General features: G+C 40.1%; 1 protein-coding gene across 4 annotated transcripts in view; it reads right to left on the bottom strand.

Annotated features, from left to right (window-relative positions):
• Positions 1-10,586: 10,586 nt before the first annotated feature.
• Positions 10,587-20,070, bottom strand: part of HMBOX1 (homeobox containing 1) — a 109,280-nt gene continuing 99,796 nt past the window's right edge. For 2 of the 4 annotated variants that reach the window (XM_031046603.2, XM_031046606.2), the window contains 5 exons: positions 19,887-19,969; positions 17,782-17,877; positions 16,029-16,123; positions 15,692-15,823; positions 10,587-12,309 (listed from right to left, as the gene is read on the bottom strand). In XM_031046603.2, coding sequence (XP_030902463.1) covers positions 12,172-12,309; positions 15,692-15,823; positions 16,029-16,123; positions 17,782-17,877; positions 19,887-19,969 — 544 coding nt within the window. In that variant the 3' untranslated portion in view covers positions 10,587-12,171. The remainder of the gene's footprint in view (positions 12,310-15,691; positions 15,824-16,028; positions 16,124-17,781; positions 17,878-19,886; positions 19,970-20,070) is intronic. The other 2 variants (XM_031046604.2, XM_031046605.2) reach the window with 2 other exon arrangements.

The raw sequence follows: 20,070 nt of genomic DNA, 5'->3' as shown, positions 1-20,070 counted from the left end.
CTGATACAGCACCATTTAATAGGCAAAAGGAAAGGTGAATGCCTTCTGAGCTGGACTTTAGTATTAAAGGAATTTAAAAAACATCTAACTGTAAATAAGCTGCTTGAAGGTGTGAAGGTAATAAAGTGCCTGAGCAGGAAAAAGAAGAAGAAACAAGTGAATGCAGGGAAGAACAAAATTAAAATGACACAAGTCACCAAAGACTGTAAAAGGGCACAGAGAGCAACAAGGAGCCCTACCAGGAGAGGGAGAGGCAGCAACAACAAATGGTACGAACAACTTAACAGAACAGATAAACCTGAGAATGATAATTGTGTGCAAGAAACATCTAATCGGTCTGTTCCGAAGCACTGCTGTATCTGTGATAGACCTTAATTATTGCAAGCAATTTGCTAGAACATTGCTGAGTATCTGCTGAAGTGCACAGCCCAGTACCAGTCTTCCCAATAACAAAGAATAGTCCAAGTAGTAATAAAAAATATTAAAAGTTACTGTTTCCCTGATTTTCTAATCTAAGCAGCAAAACTGGAATGAGGGCAGGGAGGAGGGCTGCTAACTAACCATGCTGGAAAACCCCATGGTATTTTGGGTAGCAGAAAGCTTGGAAGAATTCCTAAGACTGAACCAAATCTAAGCTTCAGCACTATATTAGATGGCTTTTTATTAGGATGGAAACAATATATATCCCTTATCTGGAGATTGTATGGGATCAGGTCAGAGCACTGTGTGAGAAAAACACTGGTAAAACTGGATTACAGGGTGTGAAGGAGCTTGGATAAAAGAAATCACCTCCATGAGAAGAACTGAAGTTTGGGAAAACAATATGTGACAAATTCGGTACCAACGAGAATCAACTTCAGAGGAAAGGGCTCAGAGCAGTTGGGAAAGGTACAGTCCGAAATGCCCATATGGAACTCCATCAATGAAATACGTGCTCAGTGTAGGAAATAAGAGGAGACATCAGTTTAGCAAGAGGACTTCAGCTGGCTGTGATATTTTTTGAAGCACTTTGGCAACTGATGAAGGTAAAAAACCCCATTGCTTGAGGCACTGCAGCTAGAGGATGGTCACGACTGATCAAATTTTATTCATACTGAATGATTTTCATGTTGAACGTTCTTGAGTAATGGTAAAAATCCCTGCAAGGTACCCTTAGCAACTGGAATTCATGTACCCAGCGTCTAACATAATGAAGGTTAGAAATTCAGACTGACCTGGGCTTTTGGTTGGGGGGCTTTTATTGATTTTTATGTAAGATGCAAAAATAACAGTTGAAGAAAATAATGCTGCTCCAGAGCTACCTTAGCTGCTCAACACTGGCTGGTATGAAAGTAATTATCACTGTGTCAGTGGAACAAACAGCCTGAACTGGTAAGATACTGGAGCAAACCTAAATAATACAGCAGCATACAGAAACCACCTGTTATCAAAACTACATTTGTTTGATTCCCATTATGGCAGAAGTACAAAGTATAAAAACGTATTTATCATACAGAACTGGAACTCCACGTGGTTTAGAGACATAAGGCACAATATGTTCTCTGATGGAAAGTCAAACAAGTTCTTACTGCAGAGAACCCCTCTAGTACTCAAATCTCTATAAATTATTAAATACTATGAAGAGGTTATAAAGGTAACATAAAAGTTTACCTCTTTGGAATCATAGTTTTACAATTAAGGCCAGAAGGGACCAATCTATCACGTACAAGGAGACCCTGAATTTTAGACGGCCTCTCACAATCCTGATGCAAACTCCCTATTCTATTTACCTCATCCATTGGGATGAATGAACTATCCTGCCCTTCCAAATGCAAAAAGAAAAAATGCACCTGAAGAAAGAGGACTGCATCTGAAGAGAGCTCTAAAGGAAGGAAGGGTTGCAGAATTAAACTGCTACTGCCTGTGTGCCAAGATGTAAATGTTTAGCTAAACTGATACGAAACTACCTCTTCAACAAACCAAAGCATGTCTCAAATTCCAGTAACAACTCCTCAAGGAACATTGTAATGCTACATGGTGAGCCGTGAAGACACTTTGGCACACAGAAACATATGTTGGAGATTTCAGAGCATTTCATAAACTGCTTTGCCAAACTCATCAATAAAGCATCCAGTATGTTTACCCTACATGTGTAGTAGTTATGCATATTGTGCAATACACCCAGCAACACAATAAATTTCTGCTTCACCATTCTGAACCCAGGATCACTCCACCTAAACTCAAACCTTTCTATCCAATACTCAGAAAGGTTAGATGCTCCTGCTGCTACTTTCCACTCCAAAATTGTACCAAACTTTTTCAAAAGAAGAGCTTAAATGTGTTAAGTGTGAGTCTATGTCATTTTGGTCTTGTGAGGATCTGCTCACTTGCCAAATTAAATGGTTTGCACTCTAGTATAGGAAAACCAGATCAGTGAGTTGATATTCTGAGTTCCAGGCCCTGGTTAGCTCTTGAAGGATATTTTCAGTACTGCCATTACAGTCCTGTCAAAGAAAGATAGCTGCAACTTCATCAGCAGGCAGACTTAAAAAAACATATATCCAAAGTCAAATATGCTTTGAAGAATAGAATATATGCTTAATATTCTTAATGGAATATATTGGGTGAGAAATATTAATTAATAATTTACTTTCATTATCTCTTTGCCCTCCTTGAGAGATTTCACTTATCAACTTTACAAGTAAAATGTATTTTTAAATCTCAAACGACATAAAATATATCTCAGAAGGCTAAAGCCAACCTCTTAACTACAGAGGTGGGTTATTTAAGCTACATATGTCATCTTGCCATAACATGGAAGACTTTAATTGGTTAAGAAGAAGTGTTGGGGAGAGGAGGATAGGAAGCTGAACTGGGGTAACAGCAGCAAGTTAATGTCTAAAAACACATCCTAGAAAAGAAGTTGCTACTGTGAGTGTAGTACCACCAGAGGTAACCATGCTGGAAGAACTTAAGTACCTGCAGGTCTGTTCTGAACCACATGGCACTGGATGAGATTTACACACAAGTATTTCACTACAAAGAAGCTGAAAAGCATCTGAAGGATTTAAATAAGAACCTAAGGAAGCTCCTAATTTTTTTTGCAAATCTCTTGGGAGTCAAGAACCTGCTAATTTTTCTAAATTTGACTAACAGTCTCTATATGCACATAGAAACCTGTCTGACACTTAACTACAGCAGGAGAACAGCATTATGGAAAAGAAAGCTGAGGGCAAAAATGAAACACAGGCTCTGCAGTGCTCAAGACTGGTCAACAGATAAAGTTTCTCACAAAAACACAGAATAAAAAGGCACATAGCACCCTATGAAACCAGCAACCTACCAGAGAAAGATTACGATGTTACTTTAGGTCAGCACTATGTATCCTTTCCTGTAGTGAGGGACAACCATGCTGTCCAGCCAACCCTCCAGCTGCAGACTAGTTTGAGATTTCTTAAGTAAAGGTGAGTTAGCTCGTATCAGGACACCAAAAGGAGACAGCTTGAGGACAATACAGTTATAGTCTTGGCAACAACGGCTGATAAGGCTTTCAAACAATGAGACAACTATAAAGAGGAACCTGGAGGGACAAAGACAAGCTGGCTTCAGGATTCCTTGGTTCAGGAACCAAGGACAACAGTGCAATTGGTACCCTCTACCTGCAGGCAGGGTGAAAACACAGGATGAGTAGTAATTCAATGGAGTCCTGGACCATGGCTAATCCTCCCGAACACTCTAAAACAAATTAAGAGCAGCTAAACCAGAATCCTGGGTAATCTGTAATCATGCTGTCACACATAACTAAATGTCCTTTTTGTTTCTAAAACCCACTGAGAAGCAATACTTACACAAGGGGAGGAAAAAGGAAGAGAAGCAGCTTTGCATAGAAACTAAACTCTGTTTCAGTCCCTGCTGTTGTAAGTTACCATTAGGAACAGGTCATTATTTAAGTTTACGAAGTAGCTGTGTTCCAAGTGTCACTAATAACACTGGTATTAAAGAGAATTAGAGGGCGGAAGATCTTCTGTTTTCAATCACAGAAAAGACAGAAATCCTTTTAATTATGACCATGCCAATCCACATCTTTCTAAAGCAGCTAATTACATGTCAGAAGGACACCCAGTCATTCAAAAGAACTGCCATCACTTTTACTGCCATACTCTTACGCATTTATCCTACCCATCCCAATTACCCTGGCTGCAGTTTGAAAGGATTTAGCAGAAGTGTGCTGGATGTTTTGATCAGCAGAATACACCCGTTTCCATTTAACAGCAGAGAGAAGTGAGGGAATAAATGGCATAGAGAGCCTTCTGCCAAGCCATCTGAGCGAGAGATGCACTGTACATACAGAAACATCAAAGGCCCATTACACAGTTCACTCCAGTTCAATGGGTTTAGTTCACTCCCGCTTAAGCTGTTGGCCAGAGCACTCCAAAGCTTACTGGAAAGAATGAGGAAGAGCACAACACAGCAGCAATCAGATTAGTTCGTTTTCCTGATCAGCCTGATTAAAAGGGGCATTTAAAATACGTTTTCCGATGTTTTTCCCTCCTCACCAAAAATGGCAAACCCTGTTCTATCTCCATGACATAAACTATCAATATTATTTTCTGGATACAAGCACACTGCAGACATCACAGAGCATACTTATCATTTTGAAAGAGCAGAATATATTTGTTTACTTTTTCCAGCAAGCTCAAGTTAAAGTATGATATGGGTATTCATAAAGAACAACCTTAGCAAAAACAGAGAGTAGTTTGTACTGATTATTGTAATTGTGTTGATAGCATCTTAGCCACAGCATCACCTATGTTCAATGGATCCATATGTGAAAAAAGGCATGAACAAACAATTCTAGCCTATTTTTAAGTGACAAAACCTAAGGCCATGGTTAGTGACGAACAACTCTGAAATTGCTTGAACTTTTTCCTCCACATCTCCGTTTCACTGGTGCCACTGAGATCACTGTCACTTGTTTGATTTTATTTCTATTTGTTGGACAAAAAAGCAACATCAAAATGCTGTCATCTTACTGACAGTCCTCAAAACGACCAAGCCCACTTTTCTAGTTAAAACACATTTCTCACAAAGGAGAAAAGTAAGTTTTTGTGTATTTTAAATTTGAATTTATAGCTGCCATCTCTAGAATGCCTCTTCTTTTCATCAGTCGGACAGTTTAAACCCCATAAATTAGACAAAAATAATAGACGCTAAAATGAAGGATTCAGGGCTATGCTTTTCAGCTTGCCAAATGCCTCTTGGCCAACAACTGATTTAATATCCTGAGTAAATATCCCAGCTGCAAAAAGCCCAGGGGGAAATGTTTTATTCTGAACTGTCTCTGCAACTCTTCTTGGGAACTGCAAGGTACTTTTTGGTCCAGCAATCAACCTTCTCTTCCAAGAAATCACAGTGAAAATGCCTGATTCTACAAAACTCCATTAAATTAGCCAGGAACACAATACAACCCTGACTACTGCTACTAACACATGCACAAAATCTCCAGCTGCCTAATGAACACATTAGGTCACTGATACATAACACAGATTTCAAGACCAATCCTGCCAATGAAGATTCCTGCCAAATGAAAGAAGCTACCCCAAACTCAAGATTATTGCCTACAAGCTTAAGACTTTGATCAAAATAGTATTATCGAGTTAAATAACTTCAAAGAGTGCAAGAGCTACTTGGGTGGGAAGCTTTGTCTAAAATAAGAGCAAAGATTATTTTGACAAAAACAATCCCTATAATTTGCTGGTAATTATCCAATGAACTTAAAAGAAGCTGATGAACACTGGGGTTGAGGGCTGCACAATGATGTAACGGGGGAAGGAAGACTATAAACCTTCTGAGAAGAAAATTATTATCTAAAATAAGCAGATTACAGGGATAAAGGAGTGAGGGAAATCTCCTATTAAACATCCACAGGTCTCACACCAAGGGCAAAATGTCACACTGAATCTTAGTAACCTGCAGAGACAGGTGTGGATACAGCATTGCATTTGAGTTAAGATTACACACAGGCAAACAACATCCTGCATATTTAACTAAGCCAAGTGCAAGGTCCTACACTAGAGTAGGAGCAATCCTAGGCACAGTTACAGGTTGGGCAGAGAAGAGATTCAGAGCAGCCCTGCAGAGAAGGACTTGGGGGTGTTGGCCGATGAGAAAATGAACATGAGCCAGCTTCAGTGTGTGCTCGCAGCCCAGAAGCCAACTGTATCCTGGGCTGCATCAGAAGGTCAAGGGAGGTGATCCTGCCCCTCTACTCTGCTGTTGTGAGACCTCACTTGGAGTACTGTGTACCGTTTTGGTGGCCTCAACATAAAAAGGACATGGAACTGTTGGAACAAGTCCAGAGGAGGCCACGAGGATGATCAGGGGACTGGAGCACCTCCCATATGAAGACAGGCTGAGAAAGTTGGGGCTGTTGAGCCTGGAGAAGAGAAGGCTGCATGGAGACCTCATAGCAGCCTTCCAGTATCTGGAGGGGGCCTACAGGGATGCTGGGGAGGGACTCTTCATTAGGGACTGTAGTGATAGGACTACTTAAACAGGGGAAGTTTAGATTGGATATAAGGAGCAAGTTCTATACTGCGAGGGGGGTGGTGAGGCACTGGAATGGGTTGCCCAAGGAAGTTGTGAATGCTCCATCCCTGGAAGTGTTCGAGGCCAGGTTGGACAGAGCCTTGGGTGACATGGTTTGGTGTGAGGTTGCCCTGCCCATGGCAGGATGGTTGGAACTTGATGATCTTATGGTCCTTTCCAACACTAACTATTCTATGATTCCATGATTCTATGATTCTAAGTACTTTAAGAGCAGCGATTTTGAGTTTTTAGAACTCTCATACCAATCTTGTTGGTTTTGTCTACACAGAAAATAAAACCCGTTTCTTTATGAAACCCCTTTACAACTACCAGCTGTCTCGATGACTCAACTGCTCTGGTGGAAGACCAGCGCAACGCTTTCATTTTACTTCTTTGCAAGCAGCACTTCATTGTGAAGGAAAATTTTTCTGTCACATAAGGGAAGTCAAAATTTTGGTGAACTCATCGTCATGTTCTTAGGCACCTTCAAGGCAGCAGTTAGCACTTGGGCATCTAACTGACCCCATCCCAGTCCATGCTGACAAACACCATTACTATTGCTCTTCAAACTGACATCCAAATCAGACTTGAAGTTAAGTGTGGGTTTTTTTCCAAGAGGCGGCTAGCAGCAAACACTTAAGATAAGAAAAGGAAGATCTCAGTGAGGATGTGACTCTTTCCCAGTCAGAACCTTTCAGCTTCTGATAATCACCATTTCATGATTTACTGAACCGAAACCTAGCTTATCATAGTAGTCACCAGTGGGCTTCAGTTAATGACAGTTTTCTCTCTAACAAGTTCAGCTGTGTAAAATTTTTCACCTACACACTCACAGCAGCAAGACAACAATAAATTCCCACAAATGAAGGCAAAACCTGATCTACAGCACAAATGTTACTAAAACATGGGAAACTTACCAGTCTGGTGTTAGGTAATGAAACAAACAGAATAATTCAAATATCCCTGAAAAATTGTGTAAACAGAGGAAATAATGACATTTATTTCTTATGGCTTGATTGGAGCCTGGAGCCAGACCCTGCAAATAAAGCTCCCCCCTATTAGAAAAGTAGGAAAGAGAACTTTTTATGAATAGCAAAAGAGAAAAAAAACCCAACCAACCAACCAAGAAAAAAAACACAAACAAAAAATCAAACACCAAAACAAAACCCAACAAATTGAAAGAATTTCTTTAAACAAGTCAACACTAACAGATCAGAACTAAGAAACACCTCAACCTGAGCAGGTTTGTACTGAATCACAGAATAATTGAAGCCAGAAGAGACCTCTAGAGGTCTCCAATTCAATCTTGTCCAGTTGAGTTTTCAATATCCTAAAGGCTGCGATATTCACTGCCTTTCTGGGCCATTGCTGTCCCACTTCAAGCATGAAAAAATATTCCTCTTCATGTTCACTTGGGATTTTCTTTAATGCAACTTTAGCTCACTGCTCCACACCTTGTTGCTATGCACGTCTGAGAAAGGCCTGGCTATGTCTTCTCTAAACCCACCCATTAAGAAAGATGAAGAATAAAACAGAGGATGCTTCCAGAGCCAGCCCAAACAACACCAGCTCTTGCAATCTCTCACCACATGACATGTGCTCTGACCCTCTCACCTCAGTAGCCCTATGGTTGACTCACTCCTGCCCAACACTGCACACAATACTTAGATGTCACAGTAGTAATGAACAGAGGGGACTTGCTGAAGGCTCTTCTCAGTGACCTGCAAAGGTGCACTGCTGACTCACAACTAACTTGCTCACATCCAATATGGGACTAACAGGATTATGCTGGAACATGACATATGATTACAGAGTATTTAGAAAATGTCTCTGTAACACAAGACAACATGTTACACAATCAATGGATAACATGCCTGCTCGCACCTATGTTGACTTATTTTTATCAACTCATACTGCTTTTGCAAATGTCTGGGATCTCATATCCTCAGGAAAAAAAAACAAAACCAAAAGAAAACAAAAAAAAACCCCAAACACCAAAACAACCTGAAAAAGAAGTGGAGGTAGAAATTGTTGTTTTAAGAAGACAGTAAGAGATAATAACTCAAGTATAAGGACTTCATGAGTGACAAAATAACAGCCAGAACTTATTCTACAAAACTCTAAGCAATCTGTGCCCATCACAGAAGAGAAGAATCTTAAATAATTTCTTCTCTATTCACAGAACAATAAGGTAAATCTAGTCTGCCACCAGATCCACTTCAAGGGAACTGACATGAGAACAAATTGCAGTAATTCCAGATTGGCTGCAACAAATTCCAACTGAATTGAAAAGCTACAATAATGAAACCTAATTTTCAAGGAAATCCAGAGATGGAAAATCAACAGTCCCATACTGTGGGAAAACCCCTAAAACAAAGATAAAATTCCAGGACACACTCTCCACCAATTCACTCACTCCAGTTTTATGTACGCTTCCCCTGATATCACCACACTAACATCTGTTCTGTTCTAGCTAACTCATGAGAAACCAAAAAGCCACCAGCCAACAGCAAATTGTTCAGAATCGAGTAAACAAACTGCCATAAGCACCCTGGTAATGGCTGAAATCTTACACCCTCCTTGTACCTCTTGACGGTTGAAAGCCAAAATAGACAGGGGCACTCCAGACACTGACACATGGAACTGTCTGAATCCCCAGTTAAGCCATTTGTTATTTTCTCTGGTGAGAAGATGTTGTGGGAAAGCAGAAAACTGGTATTTACCAGGAAGCTACAGACTGGGAGGATCTGCCAATCTCCAGTCATTCACAAGGGGTTTAACTATTTAACTTTCCGATAGGATATTGATGCATGATGAGACCAGCAGCTAACTGACAGGGACAAACAGAATTAAGATGAGATTATTCTACATTAGGTGGCATAGACATACGATTTTAATGGTGTCACTTTGATCCTGCATCACATGAACCTATAATCAGGATATAGAAGTTCTAGTACTACTTTTATTATTCTCTATTGCTTTAAAAAGGCTATGCTTGAAACAATGACTTTTTTTTAAAGATGGTATAGTAAGCAATATTTCTTTTAAAATTACAGCTGTCCAACAGTTTGAGTCTGTTCTTTTTAAAATGAAACAGCCAGAACAAATGGTGGTGGCAAGCCCAGCGTAAAGAGGTCATCGATTATTAAAATCTCCTCACTATAAATCGTGGATGTTGCTTGTCAGCTTGGTGTGTGACTGTGGAATGAGTAAGTAGGTAAAATTGCACTAAGGCTATAGTTTGCTTGATCATTCTGCTGTGCAAAAATAGAAATAAAAGCTCTCCCCGTCCTTTCACTCTTTAGTACCAAGACATTCATACACACGTTAAGAAAAAAACTTTACTGCTGCAATGGTCGCTGATCCAATTCCTTCTTTCCTGAGTCTGCCCTGATGCTACTTACGAATTTGCCAACTCAAGAAATGAAATAAAACAGGAAAAATAAAAAAAAGACAGCTTCATTCTGCTTCAGTGATCTATATCTAAGCACATAAATTTTCCAATGAAATCCATAAGTAAAAGACGAGGCCAAGCCCTACCTACATATCTTCAGAGTTACAGAGCAAAGAGATGCCAACTCTATGCCCCCTGAAAGTACAAAATCTCCTCCACACTTACCTAAGCAATTTTCATGGGATTCACAGATGTAAAGATGATCTAGTTGGCCTATGCCTTGAAGGGTGTAAGCTGGCTAAAAACCTGCTGAGGAGCCACGTTTTCAGAGTTCACAATGCTATCTGATAGTTAAGCGTGAGGAATGGATGAGAACAAGACAAGTAACAGCAACTTCCCTTCGTTCCCCCCACCCGAAAAATGGAAGGGAGAAAAGGGAAACCCATCCTTCAGACTGAGCTGTTTTCCTTTTTTTAAGCTATTTCCACGTAAACTGGGAAGATAAAAATGGAATGTTGAGGAAACGCTATGCAAATTTTCATATATCTACATACAAAAATTTACACAGGTTTTTAATTTTTAGTTTTAATGCAACACAGTCCTGCCCATCTCTAACACTTCCCATGCTGTTTCCATTGAAATGTTTCCTCTTACCAGCAGCAGCATATCATTTTATCAGGATGCCAGGAGATCATTTCCACACAATGCTAGCAGATGTAATTTTCTTAGATGCACACACAGTTCATCATTTAGATACTAGATGACAAGGTGATCGCAGGGTGACTCTGTAATGCAAGTTTGCTGTTTGGTATTTTGAATTCTCAAATGATAAAAAAAAGACTTATCAAATATAAATATCTTTAAGAAAAAAGTAACAAAAGTGCTACATATGATCAAGGAAAACAATTCCATTAGTTTCTGCTACTTAAAGTAGGTTTGCTTTACAAATATTACCACATCCATTATCAGTATGGCTTCCAATTATTAATTAAATTGCTCGTAGCCGTAGAGCTTTCTCACATCTTAACAAGGACAGAGTAGAGAGAACACAAAACATTCACACCCCATTTCTCAGGTAAGAGATCCTCCTGCCTTTAAACAAACAAAAAGAGTTCGTAATTAGGAGAATATTTATGCTACGATGGTTTCCTAGCAAAGGTCAGATGCAAAAGTTCTCCAAGAACCTTTCAGGCTACTCAGGATGTAGGCATTAGTTACACAGATGTGTAAAAATCCACTCACCCATTTTATGACTTAAATAGCTTTCCTGGAAAACATTGCTTTTGAAAGCAGCAAAGTGGAGAGGGGAGTAGGGTGGGGACAGAAAAGGTGAGAGGAAGAATAATAGGTAAAATTGTTAATGACAGATCAATAGAGTCTAGACCTCTTCTGAGCAGGCACTGCTAGCCATGCCAAATAATGAATAGTGGTTTTGAGAAGTGGACTGTTGTCCATTAGACATTCAGCTCATTTTTCATATGATCCCAGGCTGGGCTTCAATCATGGTCCCAGAGGCAGAAGGCAGTACTTATCCACTAAGCCACGTAGCTTGTGAGAGTAGAGGATGTCTGTGTTGAATATGTGAACATCAACCAAAATACGTGAATGTGTTTCCAATGGACATTCTCAGCACAGCACCCAAAAGTATATCAAGTCACTGTATGACCAGTGAGGCACGGCTTATTGCAGCTGGAAATGATTTATTCCCATGCTGAAGTGGGGTTTCTAGTGTTCTTTTTACTCTCTGGTGATACTCCCGATCTGGTGTCCATCGACCCTGTGCCACTACCTCAGCTTGCATCCTTTCAGTCTCAGAGAAGGAAAAGCATACAGACTATTTTTAACACGATCTCTAAGGTTATCCAAGGTTTTAAGTGTAGCCTAAGACTTGTAATTGAGGGCTGTCTAAAATACCTGGAAGCACTTTGAATGCTAAGACAGAGCAGCAAGATTTTTCTAGCCACTGGGGCTGGGAGAGGGAGGTTGGTTGGTTGATTGATTATTTACTGGGAATTAATACTGAGAGAGTATATGCAAAGGCTGAGGGCACCATGCCATCTTCACAGAACAAGACCCTAACAGCTAACTGACGTACAAGAAACTGCAAAGTTATACTGTAAGAACACATATTAAGGACTGAGGAAAAGTCTGCTAAGGTGCTACGTCTAAAACTAAGTTACTTCTTGCTTTGACCCTCCCCTCTCTTTGTATCAGTCGTCGTCTAGAGCTTCTGTCTTGATCTCGTTGGCTCCTTGCCGGGCCAATGCCAAGATGGTGTGGTTTACTGCTGCCATTTCCACGGCTAAAGAAATGGGGTCTTGATGGTCACTATGGCTAGTGCTGTCATCCTGTGCATGTGAAAAGGAGAAGAGAGAAGCATTGTTACCCCATGAGTAGAAAACCCACAGATAAACAAGTGTGTAATGGACTATGGGCAGTGAATTACACATTTGTTACAGGGGCAGAATGTGGAAGGAATTTACAAAACTGATTTAGGACTGATATCCCACACTGTGCAGACAAAGGTAAGCAAAGCAAGGAGTGGCACACTCAACTTTTGAGAGGATTTTGAGGGGACAGGGAGGCGGACAGTCTGAGGAAATACTAAATTATAAAGACAGAAGTGATACATTAGCTATGTCAGGAAACCAATCTAAGATAGGAAGCACTGTGCACTGCAAATTCATGCTACACTTACATTCTGAATAGACAGTTCTGGTCACCCCAGTTAAAGAGACACAATAGGACTAGAAAAGGTAGAGAGAACGGCAACCCCAGGGAGGAGAGGCATGGGGTGGCTTCCTTATGAGGAGAGGCTACAGGGACTCAGGTTCTTCAGTTTGAAAAAGAAAATGGCTGGTGGTTGATATGGTAAATGTTTATCACAAATAACTAGTAAATAAAGAACAACTGTTCATGGCTTCTTGTGATCTAACTCACTGGAATGATTCTATACTCCAAAGTGGTAACACGAAGCACTGTCTCGCTTACCATGATTCAGTTGCAGGATTTACTGATTTTTGGTTCATATGAAAGTAAAAATGGCTTTAAAAGGTGGGGTTTAGACAAGTCCAGGGAAAATTTAATCTACTAGAAATTGTCAAAGATGAAAGTGGATACACTGCCTGGTTAAGGAAGCCTCTCAAAACTACTGACTTCCAGAAGCTGGAAGCTACTATAATAAAATATATATCCTTTAACAATCCTTTTTGTTTAAATACTTCTATTGTCCTCACTCAGAAGCAGGATAAAAATCTAGAATAATCCTTGGTCTGATGAGACAGTATGCTATGAAGACACTGAATTCACACAGGTATATGGGAAAAGATGCCAAAAAAACTCTTAGACTGCTAAGAAAGACAGTGAAATGATTTCAGAGGGCTGGAACCAAAGTAATTTAAATACATAGGTGAAGATACTGCCGGGTTCTCCAGTCCACTGAACTATATGCCTCATATTTCTTTGCCTGTTTTCCAGAGAGCAAAGTCTCTCAGCTGCAAGAGAACCAGCGTGGTTTTGGTTGAGGCAGTTGGCAAAAAAACCTGACACTGAGAAACTCTGCTGCTAAAGTATTGCAGTGGAAATTTTAAAATCAGTGGACTGTTGTGCACATAACATGGTGCATAATGGCATCGCAACAGCAGACCTAAAAGGCTGACACTTCTAGCATAAATTTTATAGCAAGTGTGCGTGTTTCACAGTCTACATCAGAAAGAAGGCCTGGTTTTCAGTAATAACTAGAATGAGCAACATCCAGACTCTAATTTCCAGCTGTCAAATCAATCCTGGAACTTCAGGCAAAATCATGGTGTTTTCCCCCTTTAAAACAGGGTACCAATAGTAACCACACCACAGCCCTGCAAATTTTTTTAATTATTATTATTTACTGAAAGGAAATGATAAACATTTATCAGTCTTCCAACAGCCTTTAAGTGATATACTTGTGAAATTTAAGATTTAAAATGCGTATTATGCATTTCAGATTAAGATGACAGGTTGTAAATGCTGAGGGAGATAGAAAATCCGGGATTTGGTAAAGTCCTGAGGTTATTTAAAGGAATGCACTCATTTACAACAAATGTCAGGTAAATATTGTGATGTGCACACACTTTTAAGGGCCTCTCAGTAATATTTACTACAGTAAGAAATACAAAGTCCTGACTTCTGGAGTTTTAGGCACTTCATTAGTATTTGGGTGAACTTGGTGTTTTAAGGTTTACTAGAGTTAAGGTGTCACTGTAGAAAAGAGACTTTACGGTTTTAACAGCTAAAGGATGTTATATGGTCATTAGGAGAGCTTGCCATTTAATCTGCTTCGCTGCTAATGCCTAATTACACTTCACAGAGGAGCCCAGCTAGATTACTGAGAAATGTAATTTTTAAGGGCTCTAAATAAAGACCTTTAAATTTTAATAACCAGTCTATTTATCTTTTCAAAGTATTTTGGATAGCACACAGAAAAAACCCATAGTTTGGGAGTCTACATAACACTTCACCTCATACTCAGGTCCTGTATCTGATTGACATGGAATTATGTGGGCTCAGCAGCAGTTTCAACATATTTTATAGCCATTACAGAGCAGCCTTCCATAACCTAGAGCTGGCAAAGCTGGTTCCACCAAATCTGCTGGTGATGACCTATAAGAAAGGCCTTAATACCCATCAGAAGCAGAGCGGCTGAGAATGTGTCTGCCAGATATCTGTTGTACTGGGCCATAGCCAAGTGTGCTAAGGACTCATTCCAGGACACTCGGTTGCTATTACTCTCTACCAGCAGCTTTTATAGAAGGAGACCTACCTAATCCTCTCCAATTGGTCAATTAAAAGTGATCTGCCCACCCCAGCTGCTGCTGGGTGTAGCACAGAACACAGCTCATGGCAAAAACAGAACTAAGTGAATTGTTGAAGGCCACTGGTGCCAAGCACACACAGACCTGGGGGGAGGGTTGGCCAACAATGACACCTGAAGGAAAATTGGGAAGGGGATGCAATACCTGTCAGGAAGGTGTGTGAAGGAAGGGTCACCAACTTTAGGGTAGGTGAGGGCTCAGAGTGCGGGAAGGGGTATTCTTTTGCTAGAGAATTTAAAAAAGAAGTTGCTGTCAAGGGTTAAAAGTAACCAAGGAAAATAGAGAATAGGCAAGAGTTAAAATGCAAACATAAGAAAAAACCCAAACTAAAAAAAGACAGATAATATGTAAACAATCCAAATAGTTACACATAGTTGTAGAGCAATACAGAACAGGTACAGAGCGAAATAAAAGTCAAACCTCATGTAATCAAATCCCTTCCCCCACCCTTCACCCTTTGTCTGTCAGTGTCTTCGGGATGGATCCTGAGATGCTCCTGAAAGGTACTGCCACAGTCAAAGAGAAGAAGCTCAGTACCTTACAGGAGGGCACTCAGCATCTTGCTGGGAAAGGTTGCCAAAAGGGATTATAAAGTGTACAGGGCAGGGACTTGCCTGGGTGCCAAATAAGCAACTCACAGGAGCTGTAGCACAAGCTGTAAAGGAGACATTTCTTGCAGAAAGAAATAATAGGTCTAAAAGGAAGAGACATGCCTAGTTTTGCAGGGAAGAATGTTGGTGCCTGATATATAGGAGCAACTGTTATAGACCTGTACAACCTTTCTTGAGGATGGGTAACTAGAACAGTGTTGGAAGTAAGGAGAGCCTAAGTTATGCATGGTGCACTGGGTGAGTTAACACTCTCCTAACATGTTTCATACATTGCGTGTGGCGTGAATGGTGTAACTTGCTTGTTTGGAGCAGATCCTCCTGTCTTCTTCTACCTTCTCTGCTTCTCTGCCTCCCTCTGAACATCTTCCCTCCTCCTCCCCATTGCGTACTTGCCAAGTGTCCTGTTGTATGACAATAAATCCATGTGGGTGAATACTGGTTGCTTCAACACATTCAAATAGGGGAGCTGTGCTCTTCCACTTCCCCCATTACAGTTACATAAAAGAAAACAACAAGAGACATCTGATTTGCAAGAGGTTAAGGGCCTCTTCTTGTTTCAAGTGAACTTTCCCTTTATGGGCCAGGCAGCTCAGCCACAGTGCTTACCTGCTCCGAGTAGTCATTGCCATCAACGTCATCACTGTTGGAATGACCTCCTGGACTCTGTACATCTATTCCATGGCTCTCCAGGATTGCTGCTTCTTCGAAAAAAGCAAATGGATCCCTAATTTATCTGATGCATTAGAGTAACTGAAAGTAATACTTTTTTTTTAAGAAGTTAGAACAACTGAAAGAACAGAGTTAGCTCTTAGCCTCTTCTGCTTCACTCTCTAGTATGTGAGAAGGCAGCACATGTACAGATACCGGTTTGCCTGAAATCCTTCCCTGCCAACTAATAGACTTGCTTGCAGGTAAGAATCCTTGTTTTCCAGTCAGTCCTATTAAATATTAGCTTAATGTCTAATGCACTGAAGTGGTAAAAGCATTCCCTGTAGATCTTCCACATAGTTTGGACAGGTAAGATTTGAGGGGGACAGGGAGTGTCCGAAGATAGATGGAGAAATTCTTTGAAGTACTTAAGGGATCTAAAAACACACACGTCTTCATCTTCCAGTAGGATCCAATGCATAAAGCTGCCTTTGGCTCTTTTTAATCTCCTTCCAACCCTCCTCCTCAAATTGCACAGATACAGCTATAACTTCACTCACCTTGGACTCACTTTGCTTTGTTCACCCCACTCCTTGACAGATTTAAGTTTTAGAAAAATAAAGTTTAGGTTAAATTTCAAAAACACATTAAATGCTGTAAAAAGAACTTTTTCTTGTTCACAAACATGGCAAGAAAAAGCAGATAGGAAAAGGAACAACATTCTGCAGTTGCAAAAATACTGAGTAGTAGACAGGTATGGATTTCTGTTTATCTATGGACTACAAATGTAACTGCATAGTATCTAAGGAAGCACATAAAATTTTGCATGCACTGCCAAACTTTGTTGACTCCTGGCCACTAATGTGAGTTTATTCTCATGAGAATGTCTTATGTTTGTTCACATTTGAAGGTGTACATCTTACAAGTCCAGAGTCACTTCTGATTTCCTTATAATCTGCTACTCACACAAAGAAACTGCAGGGATAACTCTGAAGTGACTTCTGTTTTATCCTGATCATCAAGATAAGTTACTACTTTGTTACAGCCATTTGCCCCTGTACAATCCCTTGGAAAACAGTAAGGAACACAGCTACAATCAAACTAAGCAGCTGGCTTGAAGAACCTTAGGTCCTAGTGGCTGTATCTGAGATGTAAAACAATTCACTGGACTCTGAGATCCCTGTGAAGTCTCAGGGACGGCAGTAAGAATGACAGCCCCAGTGGAACACAGACATAAAGAAATCTGCAACCAGATAAAAGCTCTTCACAGCATCCAGTTTTCATTTAAACTGCATGTTAAGATTATGCACTTCCCATTTTCTCAAAAATCCTTATTTCCCCCATTTCACTGCAGATATTTTGAGGTTTTAGTTCAGATTTTATTTTGGATACCCAAAGGAGCCCAAGAATAAAGAAATACAATTCTCCTCCCACCATCAAATTCTGTTTCATTTTTAAAACTGATCTTTCAGTAAAACTTCTTAACAGCATCATTTTCCTGCATTGATGATGCATTTCTATAAATTAAACTCTTACCCATATTTCAGGAAAGATCTGGAACAGCAAGAGACTAATTTTAATAATTCCTCCACATTTCTACTAAGAATGTCAGAACATCCAGCATTTTCATTAATACAATCTTACGTAATTTCCATCTCTCCTGAGCAAGTATTAGCACTAAACCTTGAAAACAGGTTCTCTGATACATTACCGATATTGGCTCTTCTCTTGATTTCCTTTCTTCTGTTGGCAAACCAGTTGTACACTTTAAGGGAGGTAACTCGTTCCAAATCCGATAACTTTTTCCCTATGAAAGTAATGGGAGGTGGGGAGGAGGAATAAATACAACATTGTTACTCACTGGGTTCCAAAGGCAGGCAAAAAGACCATTACACATGTGATAAACCCCTGAAATACAGACAGCACTGAAAAGTGCTTATAACTGAGAATAAAGTGAATTTTATGTGAATCAAAGTACTGTGCCCAGATGTTATGGTAATAAACACCAAATACCTCTCTAAAAACAAAGTAGCCCTTCTTCTTTAAAAAAAAAAATTGGAACTACAGGAATTGCTTTGCAGCTTCAATCAACTAAATCCAGAGCCGTGAGAGAGAGAATAAAGGGCTGCTTTCCTAGTTCAAGCACAAAACTGAGATTCAAAAAACTCAAATGCAGTTCACAGCCCTATCACAAATCATGTACCTCTGGGCTAGTTCTCTTAGTATGTACCGCAAGGATACAGTTCAATGACGTGTTTTCTTCAGTAGCAAAATGAATGAAGAAATTTTGTGTCATCCCCTCCACTCTGCTTTCCTTCTTCTAAACCACCAGCTGCTATTGTGCTTCCACAGCTCTAATTACACCCTCCCAAATGTGCCAGGACACTTGCGATCTTTTAGGAGAATGGGGGTGGATGTTGAAAACCAGATCGCTGGAGTTTTTATGCTTAAACCAGCAAAAAAATGCCAGCCACCACCAGCCAGCTACAGGAAACGCTGCCTTTTGCTGATCACCAACAGAAAAGAGGAATGCAAGCACATAGTGGAAACCTCTTCAGCTGGCCTTGACATTATCTAAAATATTGGATGTAGATGCATCCTCAGTCCTCTGCAGGCTACGCAGGGATGAGACTCCCCTATTTCAGACTGTCTCTCAATAGTTTATTTATTCAGCATACAAAGCATTCATGTAATTGCAGCAATCTGAAAACTTAAATAGGTAAGGAGAGATGACACAAGTGAAATTAAAATCTGGAAACAGACAGCTATGCTGTTTACTAATGTTGTGCATCAGTACCACTCACAAGATTTTATTGATCCTAGACACAATGTGTTCAAACCGTTTTTTCCAAGTTACTTAACCAACCAGCAGCACAGCCAAGAATAAAATCCCAGCCTCTACCTGACAGATCATTCTGGTAAAGACAAGAGGCAACACATACAAGTTGCAACAAGGGAAATTTTTACTAGGTATTAGGAAAAAGTATTTTGCCATGACAGTGGCTCAATATCATGGAATGGTGGCCCAGAGGTACCACAGGCAGGGACACCTTCCACTAGACCAGGCTGCTCAAAGCCCCTTCCATTAGCTGTGCTAAGGTTTCCCTGGAGCCTTCTCTTCTCCAGGCTGAACAACCAAAGCCCTCTCAGGCTGTCTTCTCTCTTAAGTATGACTTCTCCAGCAACACAAAGAAATGCAATTTTTTGATCCAAATCCAAGATCCTCTATTAGTACAAAGATTCTAATATAAGACCCTTGTCTACAAACTGTAAAGAAAATTGAAAGCTGGGAAAGCTGTGCTCCTTTCTCCTCTGACGTCCTGCTCTATAATCTTCAGCAAGCCTCAGCCTCTGAACCTAAAATTTCCCATCTGTAAAAAGGAATCAGTAAAACACAGTTTTGTGGAGTGTAAAATTCTCAGATTGCTACTGAATGCTTAGATAAGTACTTTGAAATAACTGAACATAAAGAATGAAAAACTTCCAGACATGTTTGTTTTCTTAGCAATGCCATTTACCAAGCTGTATAAATGAAAGGTTCAGATGCACAACTTGTACTGCATATCTCAAATGGTGGGAATTTAAGCTGCAGGCATCAGCATTTAGGTTTGAAACTTGCACTGACTGTCACGTTCACCCCAGTACAACAGCTCTAAACAACATGAGTCATAGACAGCTCACGAAAAAGCCTACTACTAGTTGAGAGCAGTGCATTTGTTAGTAACAGCCGTAAAATGAGATTTGCTGAATTTAGCAGGAGATGTTGAAATCTAATTGCAGTTGCCTTTGGAAAGGACACCATGATCAGCTCCTCACCTGGCTTTTGTATAACTGCATTACAGGCGTTTGCAATTTCTTCTCTCTTTGCTTCATCTGGATATTGATTCTCATTGAAGTAACTGCAAGAGGGAAAACAGAAAAAGTTTGGTAATTTTTATCAGAAATAAAGAGCATTAAGGCTCCAAAGCAGCTTCATTAAAGGTGCCAACTGCTAGTTTAA

Source organism: Melopsittacus undulatus, chromosome 3 (assembly GCF_012275295.1).
Source record: "Melopsittacus undulatus isolate bMelUnd1 chromosome 3, bMelUnd1.mat.Z, whole genome shotgun sequence".
NCBI classification, from domain to species: Eukaryota; Metazoa; Chordata; class Aves; order Psittaciformes; family Psittaculidae; genus Melopsittacus; species Melopsittacus undulatus.
The sequence above is the reverse complement of the archived record's forward strand: the minus strand, read 5'-3'. Positions and strand labels throughout refer to the sequence as shown.